This window comes from Simochromis diagramma, unplaced genomic scaffold (assembly GCF_900408965.1).
Source record: "Simochromis diagramma unplaced genomic scaffold, fSimDia1.1 OVJJ01000545.1, whole genome shotgun sequence".
Taxonomy (NCBI): domain Eukaryota; kingdom Metazoa; phylum Chordata; class Actinopteri; order Cichliformes; family Cichlidae; genus Simochromis; species Simochromis diagramma.
In genome coordinates, this window is record NW_024387371.1 from 183,818 (window position 1) to 207,105 (window position 23,288).

Sequence of the window (23,288 nt, forward strand, 5' to 3'; positions counted from 1 at the left end):
AGTTAATGAAAGAGGATCCAAAACCAAATTTGTGTAAAGTTGCAAATAGAAATTTCCAGTTAACTCTGTCAAATGCTTTTTCTGCATCTAAAGAAAATATTGTAGTTTCAAAGTTTTTACTGTATGAGTAGTCTATCAAATTAAGTAATCTACGTGTATTTGTTGATGAGTGCCTACCTTTTATGAAACCAGTTTGGTCAGGATGAATTAAGAGGGGGGTTATTTTCTCTAATCTCTTTGAGAGAGCTTTGCAGATTATTTTAAGGTCTACATTTATAAGGGATATTGGATAGCTTGAGGGATATACAGGGTCTTTGCCTGGTTTTAGCAGGAGATTAATGTTTGCAGAATTTATATTTGATGGAAGTCTGCCCTTTTCTTTGATTTCCAACAACGTTCTGTGAAAAACTGGTGCTAGAATCGTCCAGAATTCTTGGTAGAGTTCTGCAGGAAAGCCATCTGGACCTGGAGCTTTATTATTGGGCATGCTTATCAGGGCTTCCTGGAGTTCACCTGGCGTCAGTGGCGAATCCAGTGCCATTGAGTTATGTTGTCCAAAAACTGTTCAATTTTCTTTTTAGATGGATTTATTTGTGGTGAATACAACGTTTTATAGAAATCCCTGAAAATGTTGTTTATTTGTTTCAGGTCATATATTGTGTTCCCAGATAAATCTTGAACAGCACATATAGTTGTTTTTTCTTTCTTTCTTTTTTATTTATTTCTTCCTTGAATTTTAAGTCATATTTACTAAGAAAATTTCCTAGAAAGGCTGGAAGGAGAGCACAGGATCTCGACGACAGATTGGAAGGCCCCAGGGTTTAACAACCAGCAAGTAGAAACTGGTGGCTGATGGCTGCAGCCTTTTGTTAGTTCCAGGGTTTGGTTTGTCTCACTGAGCTACAGTAGAAATATGGTTCAATGAATGATGGACTGCAGACTGAAGTCGGATTCATTGCTATTGCTACGGTAACTGACACAAATATATATAACATGCAGAGATGGGTAGTAACGCGTTACTTGTAATGCGTTACTGTAGTCTGATTACATTTTTTAAGTAACGAGTAAAGTAAGGGATTACTATTGCAAAAACGGTAATTAGATTACCGTTACATTCCCGTAGGAACACTGCGTTACTAAAACCGTGATTTTTTTTGCGAGAATGTCTCATGACAGTGACGTAAGCGAGTGCGACATTCATGACAACAGCTGTGTGCAGACCAACAGTGGATTATATATCGAGTGCGGGAGAGAGTTTGAGCATGCAACGTTTAAAGCGTGGAAGTACTGACCTTACTTTGAGTTTGATTCCATAAAAAGTGACAAAAACATTAGTGTCCGTTGTGCGTGGGAAGAAAACTTATTTTTACAGCGAAAAAAAACCCCTAAACTTCCAAGCAAGCACCGAGTGCGCTACCACGTAATGGGAAATTCAGAGAATCTCGCGGATTCTTCCACTGACCGCCGTGGCACACCTGCACCAGGGTAAACCTCCGCCTACCCTACTTCTGCTTTACAGGTGAAAATAGAGCAAAAGGACCGCTGAGTCTTTGACTTTATTTTCTGCTGTGTTTTACTTGCATCTATTTGAAAGATTGAGTGTAAACACAAAAAAATATATATTTTATGTGCTGGAATGTGCAGAAAATAGGTTTAAATATTAAACAAATTTCTTCCAGTCAGAGAATGTTGCAGATAATTACATTTTTGCTTGATGCATAAAGTTAAAAGATTAAAACTAATAAAACAAGTTTTAAAAAGAGACTTTTCCATTTGATTACATTTTGTATGATGGATAATGTAAAAAAAGTAGAATTGGGCTGAAAGATCTATCGCTTTATCACCTATTCAGGTTGTAAATCGTGTTTTTAAAAAGTAACTAAGTAATTAATTACTTTTGAAAATATGTAATCAGTAAAGTAACGGGATTACTTTTTTTGGGAAGTAATCAGTAATTAGTTACTGATTACTTTTTCAAGTAACTTGACCAACACTGATAACATGTCTCTTGTTAGTCTATTTTTAAATTACAATACAGATGGTGGTGTAAAAATGATTTACCTTGTGTCTATACATGTTAGTGATAATGATTCATTAAGAAATCAGAAATAAAGAAGAAATGTAAGTACAATGGAAATTACAGTCTGCAAAATGTTTTTGTCATCCCCAAACTTGGTCTCATTTTATGTTGAATGCATCTTTACTTGTGGCAGCACGGTGGCACGGTGGTTAGCACTGTTGCCGCACAGCAAGAAGGTCCTGAGTTCAATTCCACCATCAGCCTGGGGTCTTTCTGTGTGGAGTTTGCATGTTCTCCCCGTGTTTGTGTGGGTTCTCCTCCAGGTACTCTGGCTTTCTCCCACCGTCCAAAGACATGCAGCTTGTGGGGATAGGTTAATTGGATAATCCAAATTGCCACTAGGTGTGAATGTGAATGGTTGTCTGTCCCTATGTGTTAGCCCTGCGACAGACTGGCGACCTGTCCAGGGTGTACCCTACCTTTTGCCCTATGACAGCTGGGATAGGCTCCAGCGCCCCCAGCGACCCTGAAAAGGATAAGCGGAAGCGAATGGATGGATGCATCTTTACTTTATACTGACACAGTTTTGTAAACGGACTCAGGCGCAGACCAGGAGACCTTTGCAAAAGCTGACAGTGCATTTATTTACAGTGGTTTGACCAGGTGAATATATATATAAAGTGTTCGGGAGAGGGGGTCCGGGGCTCCAGGGTCCATTCTCTCAACAACAATCCCTCTCCTTTTCCTCCGATGTTCTTCTCGCTAATTCCTCAGAGATACAGGGATGGGTCCAGGAAGAATCTACACACACAAACAAAGGAAAATCCGATTAGTTCAAGATCGCAAGAAAACTCAGACTGATCACAGGAGAACTAACGCTGGTGGCTCAACGTTCCAGCGAGGAATAGCGTCGGTCTGCCATCTTAAGAAGCCCTTCTGATTGTAGAATTCAGCGATGGGTGTGATGATGAGCACAGGTGCGTGGGCCAGGGACGGGAGCCCGCAGTGAGCACTGCCGCGGAAGGGGGAGAGGGAGAGGGAGAGAGAGAGAACAAAAACATATCGCCTAACACGGAGTCAGCCGGTGAGGCACTGGGACCGTGACATATACACAGTGTTGGGAAGGTTACTTTTAAAATGTATTCCATTACAGAATACAGAATACATGCCCCAAAATGTATTCTGTAACGTATTCTGTTACGTTACTCAATGACAGTAACGTATTCTGAATACTTTGGATTACTTAATATATTATCATGCTTTTTACAACAACGTGAATGTACTATTGCCGTGTGATTTATTACTATTACTGAAGGTCCGCGACTCCGAACTGTAGTAAAGGGACCTCTGACTAATACGGCGGGGTCCCTGTCGGCTCGTAGCCGAAAAATAGCTTTACTTTGTTGTGTGGGTCAACTTTTCTTGCGAGAGACAGAGAGGCGTTGAAAGGCTGCTCCAACGGAACTTATTGTTTTCGGAGGAAAACACGAACACGGTGTACAGTCGAGTCTTAATAGCTTACTTACAACTGGGCTCGTCAGGCACTCTTCTTGGCTGCAGTGGTTATTATTATATTTACATGCTTCCAGCTCCCGTTTTTCCTCGATGACTGCTCGTACCTTTCCACTCCCCTTTTTCTCCCTCCTCGCGCTCACAGACCCATAACGTGTATGGCAGTCCATTCTCCCTGCAGCACGGACTACACTGCCCATGATGCTACATTCTTTAGAGCTATGCTTGTAGCATTCTGCCTGTTAGCTTAGCACAACAACAACAACAACGAAAAGGCGCTCTCTCACCCAGGAAACACACAGTCGCAGAGAGAGAGAGAGAGAGAGCGTCGCCCTGTAACCATGGCAACCGTAACGCTGCCGCCTGGAGCAATAGACCGTAGCTGTCAAACAAAACCCAAACAGTCCTGACCCGCGACAAAATGAAACAGGAAAGTACCGCAGTGTAATCCATTTATTTCAACAAAGTAACTGTATTCTGAATACCACCTTTTTAAACGGTAACTGTAACAGAATACAGTTACTCATATTTTGTATTTTAAATACATAACGGCGGTACATGTATTCCGTTACTCCCCAACACTGCATATACAAGTGATTAATTGTTCTAATTTCTGCATGTGTTGAACTAATAATTTCTTTTTTTCTCCTCCCTTAATTTTTATTCGTTCATCAAGTTGATTCAACATAAGTTTTGTCATCTATTTTACCACAAATCTAATTGTTAGTGTCAGAATTGTTTAATTATTCAAAGGTATTATGAGTACTTTAGGCACGTTAAGTATATTTTCATACTAGTGCTTAGGGGAAATACTACTACTTTGTTCAAATGCTACTACTTTTGTAAACTTGTAAATACCTGCTGTACTGTATGCTGATTTAAGTCAGTGATACATTTTACAAACTGCTCAACTGTAGTGAATTCCACCCAAAATATTAATTCTAAGTGGGGCGACCATGGCTCAGGGGGTTGGGAAGCACATCAGTAACCGGAAGGTTGCCGGATCGATCCCCAGGCTCTCTGTCCTGGTCGTTGTGTCCTTGGGCAAGACACTTTACCCTCCCAGAGGGGCCGATGGCAGCCTCGCTTCTGTCAGTCTGCCCCAGGGCAGCTGTGGCTACAACTGTAGCTTGCCTCCACCAGTGTGTGAATGTCAGAGTGAATGAATAATGGCATTGTAAAGTGCTTTGGGTGCCTTGAAAAGCGCAATATAAATCTAATCCATTATTATTAAACATTTTTAAAAGCATTAAAGAAAAACACAAAACATAATTCATTAACCAAGCATTTGTACTTGAACTGGAAAGGGGCAGGAAATCAGAACACAGCTGTAACTTTAAATTATAATCTCATCTGGGTGATACAAAAAACACTGTTTTGATAGAGTTGCAGTTCAGAATTTTTTCAATAATATCAGTATGGAAACAAAACATTTTCATAGATTGCAAGTAAAAACAGGGTACTATTCAAACTAAGAGAGGAATGATATCAGGTAGTTGTATTGTATCAGGTAGTAGTATTTTTTAGAGAATAAAAAGCTTGCCCCTTTTAACACTTCTAATTGTTCTGCCCCCTTTCTTCAGTGTCTTGGTGAAGTTAAAGCCTGGAAGTCAAATAATCTATACCCCTGCACATCAGACAAGCTCCTACTGTCAATCTTTTTTAATCTTATCTTAAAACACATTTTATTCACTGGCTTTTAATACAGTATGAGAGTTATTTGGTATTTGATGTTTGGTACTAATATTATAAGTTATTTAACTAGTTATTCTGTAGTTTTGTACAACACTTTGATCAACATTGCTGTTGTAATTAAATGTGCTACATAAATAAATAAATGATAAACAAAAGGACCATCCCGTCCTAAAGGCTTGACATCTGAGAGCATTCTTAATTTGCCATTATTGCTAATAATAATAGTCTAATAGTCACAGTTGATAGATCACAGGACTGATAACCTTTTCCTTATGTACCCAGAACAAAACATCACTGATCTTCGTCAGCTAACTCCTGATCAGTTGGAGAAAATTGTCATAAAGTAAGTTTATGCATGTTAAAAGAAGTTGCATTGTTCACACAGTTAATTTAGTATGTTTCTGCTATGCTTTCTTATGTTTTTTAATGTACTCTTTAGGGATAGTATCCATTTTCCAATCTACAACACTATGGAAAATCAACGTGAAACCAAAGAAAGCAAGGTGATTTAACATGACTCTCGATCTTCATCTTACAATAACTGATAAATTGATGAAACCCATTTTTCTAATTTGATACAGTATCAAAGGACAAGGATAAAATATCCTTTAGATTTCCTCATGGGAAAATACATTCTTTTATTTAAAACATTTATTTTAAATGAAAGAATTTTATTTAAACAAGTTGCCATTGCCACAGTAGAAGGCATGATACTAGAAGACCATTAGCCTAGCATCAGCCTCAATGCTTGCTTACCACTGTTTAAAAAACACTGAATTAAATATAAAAAGACTAAGACCTGCTACCTGTTCGTGGGTAAGAGTTGGAAATAGTCTAATTCCTTTTTGTCTTGTTGTAATGTTATGCCCTGTTCTTTTTCTTCACAAAGGTGTTTAATGATCCCATCCATGGTCACATGGCATTACACCCAGTTCTTGTCAAAATTATAGACACTCCTGAGTTCCAGAGACTACGAAACATCAGGCAACTTGGGGGGATTTATAATGTTTATCCAGGAGCATCTCACAACCGCTTTGAACACTCAATTGGGTATGTCCACTGGTTTTCATACATGAACACCTATTTGTAATAAAAATCCAAAAGAAAGGACAGACTGCTTTATCAACTTTATATACTTGACATCAGATTTTTTTTACTCTTTTTAGCAGTGTAGTACTGTACCAACTGAAAACAATTAAGCCAACGTTCTAAAAAGTGTGTGTCCTACATTTTACTGTAAAGAGTGGCACATTTAGCAGGTGAGCTTGCAAAAGCTCTGAAGATGAAGCAGGAGAAGCAGATCGAGCAGTTGGAGGAGTTGAAGGAGTTGAAGGAGTTGAAGAAGTTGAAGCCTTTGGAGTTGGAACAGTTGAAGAAATTGCAGAACTTGACGCCTCAGGATTTGATGGAGCTGCAGGAGTTGATGCCTGAGGATTTGGAGAAGTTGAAGAAATTGCAGAATTCGAAGCCTGAGGATTTGGAGAAGTTGAAGGCTGAGGAGTTGGAGGATCTAGAAATTGGTAGAGTTGGAGAACCTTGGTTTTACGAGTTGGAGAAGTTGAAGAAATTGCAGAACTCCAAGTCTGAGGGTTTGGAGAAGTTGAATCCTGAGGATTTGAAGATGTTGCAAAGGTTTAAGCCTAAGGATGTGGAGAAGTTTGAGAAGTTGGAGAGATTAGATGAGTTGAAGAAATCGCTCATCAGTGACCGAGATGTCCTCTGTGTGGAGATTGCCGGTCTTTGTCATGACTTAGGTAAGTAATACACATACTTTTTATAGCATAAGTATTATATTGCAGATGGCCATCATAGGGTGTGATTAAACATGAAAATCAAATTAAACTATCCCCATGTCAAGTACTATGTTGATCTTGACCACTGATGTGGCTAAAACTAACACATTCTTAAATGAAAGCGGAAAATAAAACCCATGTATTTCACAGGATGAACATTTAAGAAGTTATCACAAATCACTCTGTTGTTCATATCATATGTTTATTTTGTCATATAAAGGACATGGGCCCTATTCTCATTTTTATGATGGGATGTTTATGGATGCAATCAAAAGAGACAAAAAAGGCAAAGCAGACAAAGAAGTCACAGACAATGAAAAATGGACGGTAAGAGTTTGAAATAATAGTTGGAACATATATACAAATTTAAATAATTAAATTAAAAAGCGATCTGAGCTTTAGAGGCAACTGGTTTTAAACTTTGAAGAACTATGTTTCCCGGTGCTATGGTTCTTAGTTTCTGTAATAATTTTGGAGTTTTGATCCCTTCGTTAATATAATCATGTCTGATTTTCTATTTACCTTTTTCCTGCTTTTCAGTGTTTACGGCTAAGATTTTTTTTTGTTTCCTTATAATTAGATTTGTGTTTGTTACCTTTATTATTCTAGTATGTTGATAATCTTTTGGTATTTTTCCATTATTATGGCGAGTGTCCGTTTTATCTCAACTTTGTTATTCGTGCCTCTCTGGTGTTCTTGTTGTGTCTTGTTTTGGTGTGTCTTTTCTCTGTGTTATTTCTTGTTTTATTATAATAGTTAAATCGATAGGTAATAGTATCTCTTCTGCCTTGTTTTGAGTGTTACTTCCCCTATGATTGTCTTGATTGTCTGCACCTTTATTTTGTTTCTCCTAGCTGTCTATCTTCCTTGATCACCCTCTGTCTATAAATTAAGAGAGGATGCAGGGTCATCTGATCAAACGCTAACTATATGACTATATGCTCTATAGTTAGGGCTGGTTTAGGTGACCCTGCATCTGCTGCAATAAAGCTAGGCTGCTGGGGCTTCTCATGAATGAAGAATATATCTTCTTCACTGAACTTTTTTCACTCACTATGTGTTAATACACCAATCTGCATTTAATCATTACTATTAATGGTTCTTGCTCTCTTTTGCCCTCTCTTCCTCCCCTCACCCCAAAACTGGTTGCAGCAGATGGCTGCCTATCCCTGAGCCTCGTTCTGCCAGCGATTTCTTCCTGTCAAACCCTTAAAACCTTAAATATGATATTATTTCCAGAAAATTCTATTTATTTATTTTTTTTAAATGGAGAGTTTATTGATACATTTGACAATTTTTAAAAAAATATATTAAGTACATTTCAATTTTTAGATGTGACTTCCATTGTATTTCCTACAACTGTCTTTTTTTAATTACTTAAAATGTGTTCTCAGAGAGAAAAAAAAAAATCACACCGACGATGGTAGAAGGCTCAAAAACTCAAAAAAACTGTTTCTATCAAATATGACACACTAGGCATAAAAAGATGTGGTTGATGGGGTTTTCTCTATATTATTGTAGTATTTTTACCTTACAATATAAAGCACTTTGAGGTGACTCTTGTGGTTTGATGCCAAACAAAACTGAATTGATCATAATTTATGGAAGACATGGTTTTATTTGGTGTCTAGTCTGTATTTGAGTCAAATCCTGATCTGAAACATAAAATCAGAGTACCTACTCTGACTCTCAGGGTATCTCAGCCATCTTTGTCTGGGCCCTGTGGTGTAAGGATGCTCTTAAGGGTGCAGGGTGGTTGTTGTTCGGTTTAACTCAAATCAAATCTTTTCTTATCACTGACCAGTTAATGGAAATTACTAGAATTTATATTGTGGCATTTCTGGTCCAACTGACTACTCAAAAAAATTGACATTATAAGCTGTTATTCTATTCACTGCAAAAACTCAAGCAGGCCCAACGAGAAATCCATACAGAGTAAATATATGTCAAATGTAAAATTATAGCTACACTGTAAACCCAAAGAACTTTGCTTCAGTTCAACAGTATTTTCTTAGCCATGACCAATAACACACTGTAATGCCAAAATTTTAAAAATACTAAAATAAATCATTTTAAAAAGAACATAAGATGCTAAAGACATGATGTGTAGTTTTGAAAACCCCAACACTGAGCCCAACAAAGAGGGGAAATACCTCCAACACTCACAAACATTTGACCACGCAGCATGTAATTAATTTGCACGAAGTTAATGTCTTTGGTATGCTGCTTAGAGATGCTGGTGACAATGAGCAAATGAGAATTGAGAATCAAGAAGGAATCGAATCAATAAGTGATATTGATAATGGAAATGGAATCGCTAAATTCTTATCAATTCTGAACCCTATGTACCACTGTCCTTCTTGTAGTCCAGTGATTGCAACAAAAAATTAAACAAAACAACAAAAAATAAAACAAGCTACTGTGGTCTGATACAATGACCCAGACTCTTGAGTCTCTTAAGTTGGGGAAAAATTTACCAGCATTAAGACTACCGTACTCTGAATTAATACAGTGTCATTCAGTCCCTTGGTAATAATTGTAGTAGTAGGTTTAGTGTATAGGTCACTTAAAACATTACCAACAAAGTCATCAGCAACAGTTCTTGGGAGATCTTGTTTGTTTTTTAGTTACAACTCTGTATTTTTGTAGTTGTTTTGAGTGCAAACTACTTATGGGTAGATAAAAACAGATGATCTGTGTTCTAGACAGTAATCGCTTCAGAGGCCACTGAACCCGAGTGACAAATGGAAGCAAGGTTGAGATGGTTTGGAAATGTGGAGAGAAGGAATAGTAGATATAGTGGACAAAGGATGATGAAGATTAAGCAGTAAGACATGAGAAAAGCAAGAGGAAAGAAAAAAAAAAAAAAAAAAAGTGTTCTAATGCTAGAATTCAAAATTTCAGTTTGAGTGCGGGTGTCCCCAACTTTATAAACAGTACACTTGCATAATGACTGAAACTAGCCCACTGATGAACAATGGCCATTAATATGCAAATTGTCATTAATGCTGATCAACCAACAACCACTCTTGTCTTCCCAAAGGAATAAAGTAACATATATGTTAAAGATACTAAATCTATGCACTAACTTCAAAATTTAGTATGATTGTCTTGTCCACAATAATAGAGGGATATGAGGGGATATGATGTCTGAAAGGGATCACTTGGTAAAGTTATTTTATTTTATGAAGGGCTCTTTTGTTTGCTTGTTTTTGGCTTTTTCATTTTGTATTGCTTTTAATTCAGATATTGTACATTGACTTTGTAAAGCAAATTGATGCTGTTTTTTTAACGTGCAATAAAAATAAGGTTTGCATGCTTGCTTTTTTTTCCATTTTAACCTGTCGCCACTAAAGCATCCACCTGTGTATTCTTTCAGCATGAGAAGGCCTCTATTGAAATGTTTAAACACCTACTGGTTCAAAATGGCTTAAAAGAAGTGATGAAGAAATATGGACTGAAAGTAGATGAAGATGGAACTGACCTGGAGTTTATTGAAGAAATGATTGAGAAACCTCAGGATAAAAAACCTCAGAATGATGCAGCTCAGGATAATGAACATCAGAACAATGATGCTTCCAAGGAGGTACTGGTCAGTTGGGTGAATTAAGTATTGTCTTTCCTACAGAAGTCAGTGTCTAATGTCTTGATGCATGCTCAATCATTCAGCCAAGAAAATCCCAAAAAGTTGATTCTGCTCATCTGGGCATAGCGTTTTCAGTGGGAGGAACGTTTCATCACTCATTCAAGTGACTTCTTCAGTCTTAGTGTCTAATGTTTGTCTTTTGGCTTTGTCTCCACAGTGGCTATATAAAGGTCGAGAAGAGAAAAAATCCTTTCTCTATGAAATTGTGTCAAACAAGGAAACTGGGATTGATGTTGACAAGTTTGACTACGTTGCCAGGTGAAGCTTACTTCACAAAAGAAATATTCATATTTTGATGCAATGTGCAAAACTACTTTGTCCTGTTTTCTGCTTTCAACTCGTTAGTTTTATGATTTACTATTTGTAGCACACTTCGTGGTTCTTTGAACAACTTTTACCATAAGTTGATGAGGGTTTTTTTTAAGGTTTTGTTAAAATTTATTTTCTTTTTTATTTGCATATTTCCTCTCTCCCATCTCAGGGACTGCCAACAGCTGGGGATTCCGAACAGCTTTGACCATCAGCGCTTCATCATGCTTGCCAGGGTGTGTGATGTGGAGGAGGATAGGAAAAAAACTAAGCACATTTGCTCTAGAGACAAAGTATTGACTTTTGCTTTTTTAACATTTATTTTTAAGGAACAATTAATCTGAGTAGCTATAACTAAACTATGGCTGTCAACAGGAATCTGCAAACCTGTATGACATATTCCAGCAAAGGCTCTCGATCCACAGAAGAGCCTGCCAGCACAAGATAAAAATGGCAGTAGAAATTATGTGAGTACCTAGAGTTCCATTTTTAATACTACCCAAAATTTAGCTTGTCTGAAGTTGTGCCCCTGAAGTCATATGTTGCGTCATTTTATCTAGGCTCAAAGATGCCTTCTTACTAGTAGATGACCACCCAGACTTCAAAATTAAAAGTTCAAAAGGGGAGATGCTAAATATCTCCCGGGCAAATGGTGATATGGAGGCATACACAAAGCTGACAGGTAGTGGCTTCAATCTGTGTTGTGTATAAGTTATAAATTGTTTATCCATACACTTTTTTTTATTGTAACTGTAATTATTTTTCTCATTCAGTTTATTTCAGATAAACCATCTTCAAATACAAATTGTTAAAGATTATGGACAACACTCAAATAGGACTGTTTCTTTTGACTGACACTTTTAAATTAATTTAATTGTATATTGATTTAAACTACTGTTGTCTGCAGATGGGCTTTACTCTGTTACATTATATTTAGTAATGTTTGCTATAATAATTCAGCTGGGTTTTTTGTGATATAAATTTGTATAAATAACTTTATAAGGCATTACTGATACATTTGTGAAACTGAACTAAATTGATCTTGTTTGAACTGACTTAACTTCCAATTTATTTCTGTGTTTACTCTGAAGATCATGTGTTTGAAAGAATACTCCATTACCAGGAAGGAAGGAAGGAACCTTCCTCCAAGGAAGAAAGGAAAAAAGAACAAGATTTGGAGCAGGCAATGGAGATTCTACAGAGGGTCATGGAAGGAAGGAAGAAAGAATCAGATTTGGAGCAGGCAAGAGAGATTCTACAGAGGGTCATGGAAGGAAGGAAGGAACCTTCCTCTGAGGAAGAAAGGAAAAAAGAATCAGATTTGGAGAAGGCAAGAGAGATTCTACAGAGGGTCATGAAACGGGACCTGTACCGCTGTGTGGGTCAAGCAAAGGTATGCAGTTATGTTTTTATGTGCCTGTATTAAAAGCCCAGTATTCACACTGAATAGGATGCATGGATGGAGGAAGGGAGGGAGGGAAACTCAGAACCTGAACTTACAAAGCATACAATACTACTTTCCAAGAGTCGTTTTCATGTAAGTACTAAAACACCAAGCTGTACATTTATAGATATATATTTTCTGAAGAATGTTTTGGAACAGCTCAAATGTGGTGGGTGTGAAAACTCCTGTGTGAAATTGAGAAATTGAGAAAAACATTATCTTTAAATATGTGGTTTCATGTGATTCCAAGACTCATTTTCTATGTATCCTCTAAAACACCAAGCTGTAAATCAATATTTATTGTAAAAAAATCCTTTTTAAAACAGAGAAATTAAGAAAAACATTATCTTTAAATATTTGGTTTAATGTGATTGTGTTTTCTGTGCTAAATAAATCTTTTCTTCTCCCTCCCACTTGCCCCCTTTCTCAGGACAAGAAAAAAGAAAAAAAAAAGGAAACACTTGAGGTAAGAATGAGAACAGCTCAAGAAGACTAAACAAGATTAAGAAAACAATAATAATAACACACACTGTTGTCTTCTCCACCTTCAGAAAATTAAGAAGGATTTGGAAGATAAACTGCGTAAATGCTCTCCTGATGACAAGTTTGAAGTTATTGTGAGTTTTATTAATTCATTAAACTTTTCTTAAAATCTTGTTGTTGTTTTTGTTCATTTTATTTAAAATATGTTTTAAACCTCCACTGGGTCATTATTTACATATTATGAATACAGGCTTCTCTGCAACATTTCATTTTAGGAGGTCACTTTGGACTATGGGATGGAAAATGTTGACCCCATCAGTAAAGCATATTTCTATCGCAAGGATAACCCTGATAAAGGAGAACCAATCCCCAAATCAGATGTGAGAACTACAGCCTTGATTTCCATATGCTGCGTTCTTTTTAATGCACCTCAATAAAACAACGTTGGCTGTGTAATATGTAATTTTTATGCTGCTGTCCCTGATGTCAGGTGTTCAGTGTCCTCCCAGACTGGTTTTCTGACGAGATGCTTAGGGTTTACTGGAAGAATCCTAAGGAACTAACAGATGAACAAATAAAAACAAAAGAGGAAGAATTCAAGAAAGTCTTCAATGACTGGTGCAAGGAGAATGGTTATAAGGTATTACTTTATCTATAGGTATTACTACATAATAAGCAAACTGATGCAAGTGTAAGCACGAGTTGAGATTGCATTTCATGACTCTTGGTGTGACTAATAAGCTTTATTTATAAACACAGGATCTAAACAAGGAAGTCCCCAGCGCTGGTCGAGCAACTCCAGGAAATGAATGAATGAATGAATGAATATGTCAAAGATTCAGTTATCAATTTTTTTTGTGCAACAGTAGAGATTTTAATATAGGTGTTTTGAATGAGAAAAAAATAATGTTGTTTGATTTTTTTTTCATTGTTTGATTTAAATCTTAACTATATGATTTAGACTAGATGTGAAATTTTATCAAAATATTACATATTGAATGATTTTTTTTGTGATTTGGACTAACTGATACTACTTCCTTCAACATGTATCAATATGAAATAAGCTCTTGATAATCTAAAATAAAAAAAATATTGTAATGTTTTGACTACATATTGCATGTTTTCACTAGAATCAAACTAAATAGATCACCTCGTTTCAATACATGCAGTTTTGGGTACTGTTGGTCATTATCTGAAAATTCATTATTTATCATATCGTCTATCAATGAAAATCTATAAAAGTTAGAATCTTTCAGCTGTTTTCCTGTTCTGATTCGTTTGCTGCTGATTTCTGGTAAATTCCAAATAAAGCTAATTTTCTCTTATGTTTTGTGTCACTGTGAAGTTACAGCTCTTACAACATAACATTTAACACACTGTCTGTCCTTTGGGTGCTGCCTGAAAAAGGTAACCAGAATGCCAAGGTGGCTGGAGCTGAGGTGGTAGAGCAGATCACCTACTAATCGGAATGCTTTTTTATCTTGCTGCTACCCCCCCCCAAAAACCCATCTCCATAGAGACTCTGTCAGCTCCCAAAAAGACAAAAAACAAACTAAAAACCAGCAACAAACAACTTAAACATAAACAATTACAAAGAAAGAACAATACAGTATCCACATATGAACCAAAGAGTAAAACAGTGAAATGTGGATTATTAAATATTAGGTCTCTCTCCTCCAAGTCTCTGTTAGTACATGACTTAATAATTGATCAACAAATCGATTTACTCTGCCTTACAGAAACCTGGTTGCAGCAGGATGATTATGTCAGTTGAAATGAATCAACACCCACGAGTCATTCTAACTACCAGAAACCTCGAAGCACAGGCCGAGGGGGCGGTGCGGCAGCAATTTTTCACACCAGCCTATTTATTAATGAAAGACCAAGACAGACTTTTAATTCATTTGAAAGCCTGATGCTTAACATTGTCCACCCCAGCTGTGAAACTCAGAAACCAGTCTTACTTGTTATCATCTATCGTCCACCTGGGCCTTACACAGAGTTTCTGTCTGATTTCTCTGACTTTATATCTGATTTAGTTCTGAGCTCAGATAAAATAATTATTGTGGGGGATTTTAACATCCATGTAGATGCTAAAAATGACAGCCTCAACATGGCATTTAGTCTGTTATTATACTCAATTGGCTTCTCTCAAAATGTAAAAGAACCCACCCACCACTTTAATCACACTCTAGATCTTGTTTTAACATATGGCATAGAAACTGAACATTTAACAGTGTTTCCTGAAAACCCTCTCCTGTCTGATCATTTCCTGATAACATTTACTTTTACAATAATTGATTACACAGCGGTGAAGAGTAGACTTTATCAAAGTAGATGTCTTTCTGAAAGTGCTGTAACTAAGTTTAAGAATATAATCCACCCACTGTTATCATCTTCAATGCCCTGTACCAACACAGAGCAGAGCAGCTATCTGAACGCTACCCCAACAGAGGTCGATTATCTTGTTAATAATTTCACCTCCTCACTACGTACGACTCTGGATACTGTAGCTCCAGTGAAAACTAAGGTCTCTAATCAGAAGTACCTGACTCCGTGGTATAATTCTCAAACACGTACCCTAAAGCAGATGACTCGTAATCTGGAGAGGAAATGGCGTGTCACAAATTTAGAGGATCATCATTTAGCCTGGAGAAATAGTTTGCTGCTTTATAAGAAAGCCCTCCGCAAAGCCAGAACATCTTACTATTCGTCACTGATTGAAGAAAATAAGAACAACCCCAGGTTTCTCTTCAGCACTGGCCAGGCTGACAAAAAGTCAGAGCTCTTTTGAGCCAACAATCCCTTTAACCTTAACTAGTAATGACTTCATGAACTTCTTCACAAATAAAATTTTTATCATTAGAGAAAAAATTACCAGTAATCATCCCACAGATGTAATATTATCTACAGCTACTCTTAGTACCATTGATGTTAAGTTAGACTCTTTTTCTCCAATTGATCTTTCTGAGTTAACTTCAATAATTACTTCCTCCAAACCATCAACGTATCTATTAGACCCCATTCCTACAAAAAGAAGTCCTGCCATTAATTAATTCTTCGATCTTAAATATGATCAACCTATCTCTAATGATCGGCTATGTACTACAGGCCTTCAAGCTGGCTGTAGTTAAACCTTTACTCAAAAAGCCATCTCTAGACCCAGCAGTCTTAGCTAATTATAGGCCAATCTCCAACCTTCCTTTCATATCAAAAATCCTTGAAAGAGTAGTTGTCAAACAGCTAACAGATCATCTGCAGAGGAATGGTTTATTTGAAGAGTTTCAGTCAGGTTTCAGAGCTCAGCACAGCACAGAAACAGCTTTAGTGAAGGTTACAAATGATCTTCTTATGGCCTCTGACAGTGGACTCATCTCTGTGCTTGTCCTGCTAGACCTCAGTGCAGCCTTCGATACTGTTGACCATAATATCCTATTAGAGCGATTAGAACATGCTGTAGGTATTACAGGTACTACGCTGCAGTGGTTTGTATCATATCTATCTAATAGACTCCAATTTCCTCATGTAAATGTAAATGGTCCTCTTCACACACTAAGGTTAATTATGGCAGTGGTTTGTATCATATCTATCTATGAGGCGACTTTTGTTGTGATATGGCGCTATATAAATAAAATTGAATTGAATAACTACTAGACTACAGAGTACTGTAAACATTTATTTGTGTAATTTAAAGTAACTCATGGGCTAACACACTGAATCAAAACATAGATTTGAGGGAAAATGTACAGCTTTCATACGCATACAATGCCACCTGAAATAACTTTTCAATAAAAGATTTTTTAACTAGCTTTAGTTTTCAGTTTTCAGTTTTATTTGTCATATGCAAGTTAGCACAGGGTCAACATTGCAATGAAATGTGTTTGACGAGCAGCAGTCACTCAGCAGCATGGTACAGTAGGAGAAAATATAATAAAATAAAAATGATAAGAAAATAGAAAAATAGTAAAGAGCAAAATATTAGAGAGACATGGTAAAAGAGAAAAGATGACTAAATATATATGTATCTATAAATATAAATATATGTACACTAGTGATTAAATAAGAAAATCTTGAAAAGAAATATGACGGGAGGGCAGATGGGATATTGCACAGGAATGAGCAGCAGAAAATTACAGTATTGCACTTTTAAATATAAATATCAATGACAATAAAGTGGAGTGACCAGTGCAGATTAAACAGAGTACTTGTGAAGCTGCAGGGTAGCTTCTGAGTGCTGTGTTGTGTGTGTTTAAGTGTTGTGGTTGAGGTGTCGTATGGTTTGATGGTAAAAACTGTTTTTGAGTCTTGTAGTCCGAGCAGACAGACTCCTGTAACGTCTGCCAGATGGTAACAAGGAGAACAGCTGATGTGCTGGGTGGCTGTGGTCCTTGATGATGCTGTGTGCTTTACGGAGGCATCGCTGGAGATAAATGTCCTGAATGGCAGGAAGCCTCGTGCCAGTGATGTGCTCTGCTGCCTTCACCACCCTCTGTAGTGATTTACGGCTGCTGGCAGAGCAGCTTCCGTACCAAACTGTGATGCAGCTCGTCAGCAAGCTCTCGATTGCACACCTGTAAAAATTTGAGGTGATGTTGGCATTCATGCTAAACTTCCTCAGCAACCTCAGGAAGTAAAGCCGCTGGCGAGCTTTCCTGATAGCAGTGTCTGTGTGAAGGGTCCAGGAGAAGTCCTCAGTGATGTTGACTCCAAGGAACTTGAAGCTGCTGACCCTATTGACCTTGACACCGTTGATGTGGATGGGCTGGTGTTCTCTGACTGGTCGTTCCCGGTAGTCCACTATCATCTCTCTAGCTTTGCTGATGTTGAGAGTCAGGTTATTTTCCAGACACCACTCGTACAGTGCCATCACCTCCTCTCTATAGGCTGTCTCATCATTGCCTGTGATGAGGCCTATGATGGTGTCATCCGCAAACTTGATGATGATGTTGGACACGTGTTTATCAACACAGTCGTGTGTGAACAGGGAATATAGGAGGGGGCTAAGCACACAAGCCTGTGGCGTACCTGTGTTTAGGATGAGTGATGAGGAGGTGTGCTTACCAACTCTCACCACCTGGGGCCTGTTTGTGAGGAAGTTTAGAATCCATCTGCAGATCGGTGTTCCCAGCCCAAGGTCGACGAGCTTCGTGGCAAGTTTTGAGGGGATGATGGTGTGAAATGCCGAGCTGTAGTCGATGAAGAGCATCCTTGCATATGTATTCCCTTTCTCCAGGTGAGTGAGGGTGGTGTGCATTGCCAGGGCGATGGCATCCTCTGTGGCTCTGTTTGTCCGATAGGCAAACTGAAGAGGGTCCAGTGTGTCAGGGAGGGAGGAGCAGATGTGACCTTTGACCAGCCGCTCCAGGCACTTCATGATGACGGATGTCAGTGCAACAGGATGGTAGTCATTCAGACAGGAGACAACTGATTTTTTGGGAACGGGAATGATGGTGGATGCTTTGAGGGACGTGGGGACCACAGACTGCCTCAGGGAGAGGTTGAAGATGTTGGTGAACACCTCTGCCAGCTCGTCTGCACACACTCTGAGTAGCCGGCCTGGGATGCCGTCTGGTCCTGGAGCTTTGTGAGGATTTACCTTTTTAAAAGTCCATCTCACAGCTTCTGTTTTCAGAGTTAGAGTTGCAGCCTCACTGTCCTCCTGAGGGTAGAGGATCTGCTCTCTGTTGTCTGCGTCAAAACGAGCATAGAAGTTGTTGAGCTCGTCTGTAAGAGATGCAGTGGGCTGAACACTGCCTGTGTGACATCTTGTAGTCAGTGATGCAGCGCAGTCCATTCCACAGTGGCCTGGTGTCAAAGCTGTGGTAGCTGGACTCCATTTTGTCCCTGTAGTCCTTTCTGGCCTTTTTTATGGACTTTCGGAGGTCGTACCTGGCTGCTTTATATGCATCAGCATCCCCGGAGTTAAAGGCAGAGGTCCGCACTGATCTAAAACAATAAAAGGAACAGGAGGCAAATGTATACACAATTAAGTGTCAATTCCATGTGTATGTAGCAGAAATACAGCTGATCTGTAAGCCTGGACCTGCTTTTTAGCTGAGCCATATGTTTCAGTAACAGTTGAGGTCTTCCTTGAATGAAAGATAAATGTAGGGTGGTATGCACACACAAATTAACTGATCTGCTGTACAAAAACCGCTAAATATCCTGCTACATATCATTTTGGAGTGCAATAAGACACCACATGCACGTCTTTGTACCAGATCTCTTGATTCTACAAATGCTGTGTGATCTGCTCTGTGATCTTTGAGCGTGACATCATAATGAAATAGCCACAACCCTGCTTCTTAAAACAATCTGACATAATGTGCTTTAAGTTATGCAAATTCTAGGAAAGCTACAGCATTTTTAAAACTAATACTCCATTACAATAGTAATACTGTGATCATATTCCTGTCCATACCTGACATGAAAACATCCATTCTACCCTGAAAGAAAGTTGTCTTCCCTCACAAATGTGTTGCTGAAGATCCTATGTTAAAAACATAATTTGATGATCAAAAAAGGAAACACTGAAATATTAATTATGTTTCTTTAGGGTTTCACATCTCCTTTCATTTGCACCCCATTCTTGATGACCGTTGTGTACAGTTTCTTTTGTCCTAAACTGTGTAGGTAGTTCTTCAAAATGTCATTTGACCAAAGACAAACGAGGCCCCCTTTCTCTGAAACAACTTCCTCGTTATGTGATTCAAGCTGTTGAAAACACATTACAGAATTACAGGAAGTGTTTCACACGATCTGGGTCTGAGGTGATTCCGAGGAGATTGCAAGAACATTATGGAGCCACTAAAAACGCTAAAATAATTTTGTGAGCGGTTAGTCTGTCATGGTTAGTCTATATCAATACAAAAACAGATCAATGCAAAAAAGTCTACTTAGACATCAAAACATGAAAAAAAGGTTTGCCTGGGCCATGAAATGCCACCAATGGACTGCTGAATAATGGAAGGTGTTATGGACTAATGAATCAAAATGTGAAATCTTTGGTTCATCATGCAGGATTTTTGCTCACTGTTGATTAGGTAAAACGTTGGTTCCTTACTTTGTGGCATCAAATGTCAAACATTAAGGAGGAAGCATGGTTTGGGTGTTTTTGTTGGATACAGTTGACTTTTACAGAGTGAGAGGCATCCTGAACCAAAATGGCTACCATAGCATTCTGCAGTGGCCTCTGGTATGCACCTAGTTGGTCAGGGGTTCATCCTACAGCAAGATAATGACCCAAAACACGAGTCCAGGCTATTACAGATCTATCTTAGGAAAAAAGAACAAGAAGGCAAGCTTGACAACATGGAGTGGCCAGCACAGTCTCCAGACTTAAACCACATCAAGCTGGTTTGGAATGAACTGGACGGAAGAGTGGAAGCAAAGAAACCCAGAAGAGCCACACATTTATGCAACAGTTAGGAAGACATTTCTGAAGAATATTTGGCTTCTGATGTAGAAAGAAGGGCATAAACACAACTGTTATATCTGTTAAAGGCAGCTGCTTTGATGAGTCAGAAGATTAGAAAATGTTTGTTGTTTATAAATAGATTCTATGATTTATTTTTTAACTTAAAAAGTTGTTTATTTGTTCTGTGCTTTAATTCAGAGAACAATGAGAAACTGAAGTGTCAGTTTCAATGAAGAACTGGTAAGTTCTCACACTTGACCAGTATTGAAAAATTACAATTACATTCATTGACTGCTTCCTTTTATATCCAGAATGCATGATGTGCAAAACTGTAATCTTTGGTCATTTAAACATTTACAGCACTATGGAGAAGCACTTGAACATCAAAGATTTAAACAAGGTGATGTAACATGAAAGTATCTTCTATAATATGGTCTTTGGTGTGTGGTCTAACTTACTGTTGTGATTAGCACTTCATAAAAATGTGAATTCATAATATATGTGTATCAGATTTGTCTATGTAAGATATCATTTGATGATCTTTTTAGGGAAATCAAATCTTTATATTTAACTCACCTTAGACATAATGTCAGTAGGCTGGCCAGCTGCCAGTGCCTTGGTCAAAGGCAAGGTGACAGAAAATTTGACCTAGCATGAGACAGTGTTTACTCACCAAGAGGTGAGTGCTGAACGAAAATCTGAGACCAAGCCCTCAAAAACCCTCCAAGTTTGTCTATTTTTGGTTCATTTCTCTTCACACAGGTGTTTAATGATCCCATCCATGGCCACATCGAGTTACATCCACTACTTGTCAAGATCATAGACACACCTCAGTTTCAGAGACTACGAAACATCAAGCAGCTTGGGGGCGGTTATTTCGTTTTTCCAGGAGCATCGCACAACCGCTTTGAACACTCAATAGGGTATGTCCACTTGTTTACAGTCAGATACACTAGTAATGCTTTTCTTTCAGTGCTGCATGATGAAGTGTGTGTGTGTGTGTGTGTGTGTGTGTGTGTGTGTGTGTGTGTGTGTGTGTGTGTGTGTGTGTGTGTGTTTTGGTGATACAGGGTGGGGCACTTAGCAGGAGAACTTGCAAAAACTCTGAAGCTGAAACAGCCAGAACTCGACATCAGTGAACGAGACGTCCTTTGTGTGGAAATTGCAGGTCTCTGTCATGACCTGGGTAAGTGCTGCACGTCTTTCACTCTAATAGCATCAAGTTTATAATACTAGCCAGTGTAAAATAAAACATGCCTCTTAAAATGAAAAAGGCAAATGGTCAGTGTGTGTGTGAAGTATAACAGGAGGCATTAATTATTATTATTATTTTTTACATTTGTTTCTCCATGAAGGACATGGACCTTTTTCCCATCTTTTTGATGGAATGTTCAACCCCGAAGCAGACCCAGAACATAAAGACTGGAAGGTAAGAAAAAAAAAAAATTCTACTTTGAGACGCGACATAATGGCCACCCACAAAAATCAAATATATTGGAAAACACTGTCAGATGCCATCTTGAGGAAATAAAGTACACATGGCACTAAATGATAGAAACAACACAGTGTTAACAATTATCAGCACAAACAAACAAACATCATTTTCTGCTAGAAGAAGCCATACCACTGTTATGTCCACGCTCATCATGTCAAACTCATAAAAGTTGAGAACCTCTGGTTAAAACTGGAATACAGACACTAATTACCTCTATTAACCCTTTAAGACCTACCATAGAACCAAGTCCGCCAGAGCTTATATTATATTTTTACATGTTGTAGAGCCATTTTTGGAGCATTTCAAGTTGCTATACATCAATACAACCATTACAGCCTAAACTTTAATAATATGCATGCGTTAAGTGCATAGTAATTGTATAAATTGCAAAAAAAGTGCAATAAACTACAAAAAAAAATTAAATCGTTTTTGTTTTTTAACATATATTTCTAGTTAGAGAAATTTAAGAGGCTTATCCCTCAAAACTGTAAATACAAAAAAGTTGCACAAACTAGTTTCCCACCACAGGAAATTTATTTTGAGTGTCTTCACACCAATTTCTATACACTGCAGGAAAAACGAAAATAAATATTATACTGCAAATTTGCAAAAATGCAGCATATGCATCAAAATAAACTATTTCCAGCAGTGCAATATGAGTCCTAAGTAGGGATGGGTACCGGTGTCCGGTGCCATGATGGCACCGGTTCTGACATAAACGGTAGTAACCAGACCGAAAAGCAGCGCACATTTCGGTGCTTTTTTTTCCTGAGCTGTGATACACTTTAGATTCTAGCCAATCATTTTACGTTTCCGAGAATAGTAGGCGGGGCCAGGTACGTACGTTCTGTTAGAGCAGAGCTACAGATTAAAAATGTCCAAGGCGAAGCGGTCAAAAGTCTGGCTGTACTTCATAGCAAAAGATGCAAACTCAGCAGCAACAAGTGCTTTAAGCTGATACTGTGATACTGTCAAAGGAGGTAACACCAAGAATCCGATTAAACAGCTGGCGACGCATAGCGTTTTTTTTAAAAGCCGAGAAATGCGCCGTATTTGATAGCTTGCTGCGAGACCTCACACTGTGCACGTCGGGTGGGTTGCCAGTTATCGGACCCGGAGCAACATCCCCCAAAAACCCGAAGAATAGAGTCCTGGCCCCTAGCCCTGCCAGTGTAGCAGAAATGATGAGGATGATGATGGCAGCAGCAGCAGCCGTTCTTCTCTGCGTGAGTAGGCTAACCACGTTATTACATTAATGCATGTAAGGTGAACTAGCAAACATCATCATAGCTACATGCTGCTGTCTTCTTGTTTGATGGCAGATACTCCCTTCACCCTGGCTAAAAAGGCTAAAATGACCAAAGAAAAAGTGGAAAACAGTTAAACATGAGAGGTTTTTGGACAAAGTTTGTGTTTTTTCCATTGCTTAAGCACTGCTTCCAGCCAAGAGTGATACCATATATGCCCCATAGCT

At 38.2% G+C, this 23,288-nt stretch overlaps 1 protein-coding gene and 1 long non-coding RNA gene across 13 annotated transcripts in view; one reads left to right on the forward strand and one right to left on the reverse strand.

Annotated features, from left to right (window-relative positions):
* LOC120718983 (deoxynucleoside triphosphate triphosphohydrolase SAMHD1-like) overlaps nt 1-23,288 on the forward strand; it is a 159,471-nt gene that overhangs the window by 15,637 nt on the left and 120,546 nt on the right. For 3 of the 12 annotated variants that reach the window (XM_040007780.1, XM_040007784.1, XM_040007785.1), the window contains exons 2-10: nt 5,510-5,570; nt 5,667-5,730; nt 6,117-6,277; nt 6,470-6,981; nt 7,241-7,347; nt 10,400-10,612; nt 10,824-10,924; nt 11,148-11,268; nt 11,351-11,442. In XM_040007780.1, coding sequence (XP_039863714.1) covers nt 5,510-5,570; nt 5,667-5,730; nt 6,117-6,277; nt 6,470-6,981; nt 7,241-7,347; nt 10,400-10,612; nt 10,824-10,924; nt 11,148-11,268; nt 11,351-11,442 — 1,432 coding nt within the window. Of the gene's footprint in view, nt 1-5,509; nt 5,571-5,666; nt 5,731-6,116; nt 6,278-6,469; nt 6,982-7,240; nt 7,348-10,399; nt 10,613-10,823; nt 10,925-11,147; nt 11,269-11,350; nt 11,443-11,535; nt 11,658-12,066; nt 12,369-12,849; nt 12,886-12,970; nt 13,037-13,177; nt 13,283-13,392; nt 13,543-13,661; nt 14,228-20,466; nt 20,560-20,679; nt 20,720-21,081; nt 21,243-21,389; nt 21,506-21,674; nt 21,749-23,288 lie in introns of those variants that run through there. The other 9 variants (XM_040007788.1, XM_040007787.1, XM_040007786.1 and 6 more) reach the window with 8 other exon arrangements.
* LOC120719006 lies at nt 334-20,287 on the reverse strand. The gene is made up of 3 exons (XR_005692611.1): nt 20,277-20,287; nt 13,061-13,064; nt 334-561 (listed from the first exon to the last, which is right to left on the reverse strand). It is a non-coding gene; the product is annotated as an uncharacterized LOC120719006 (long non-coding RNA).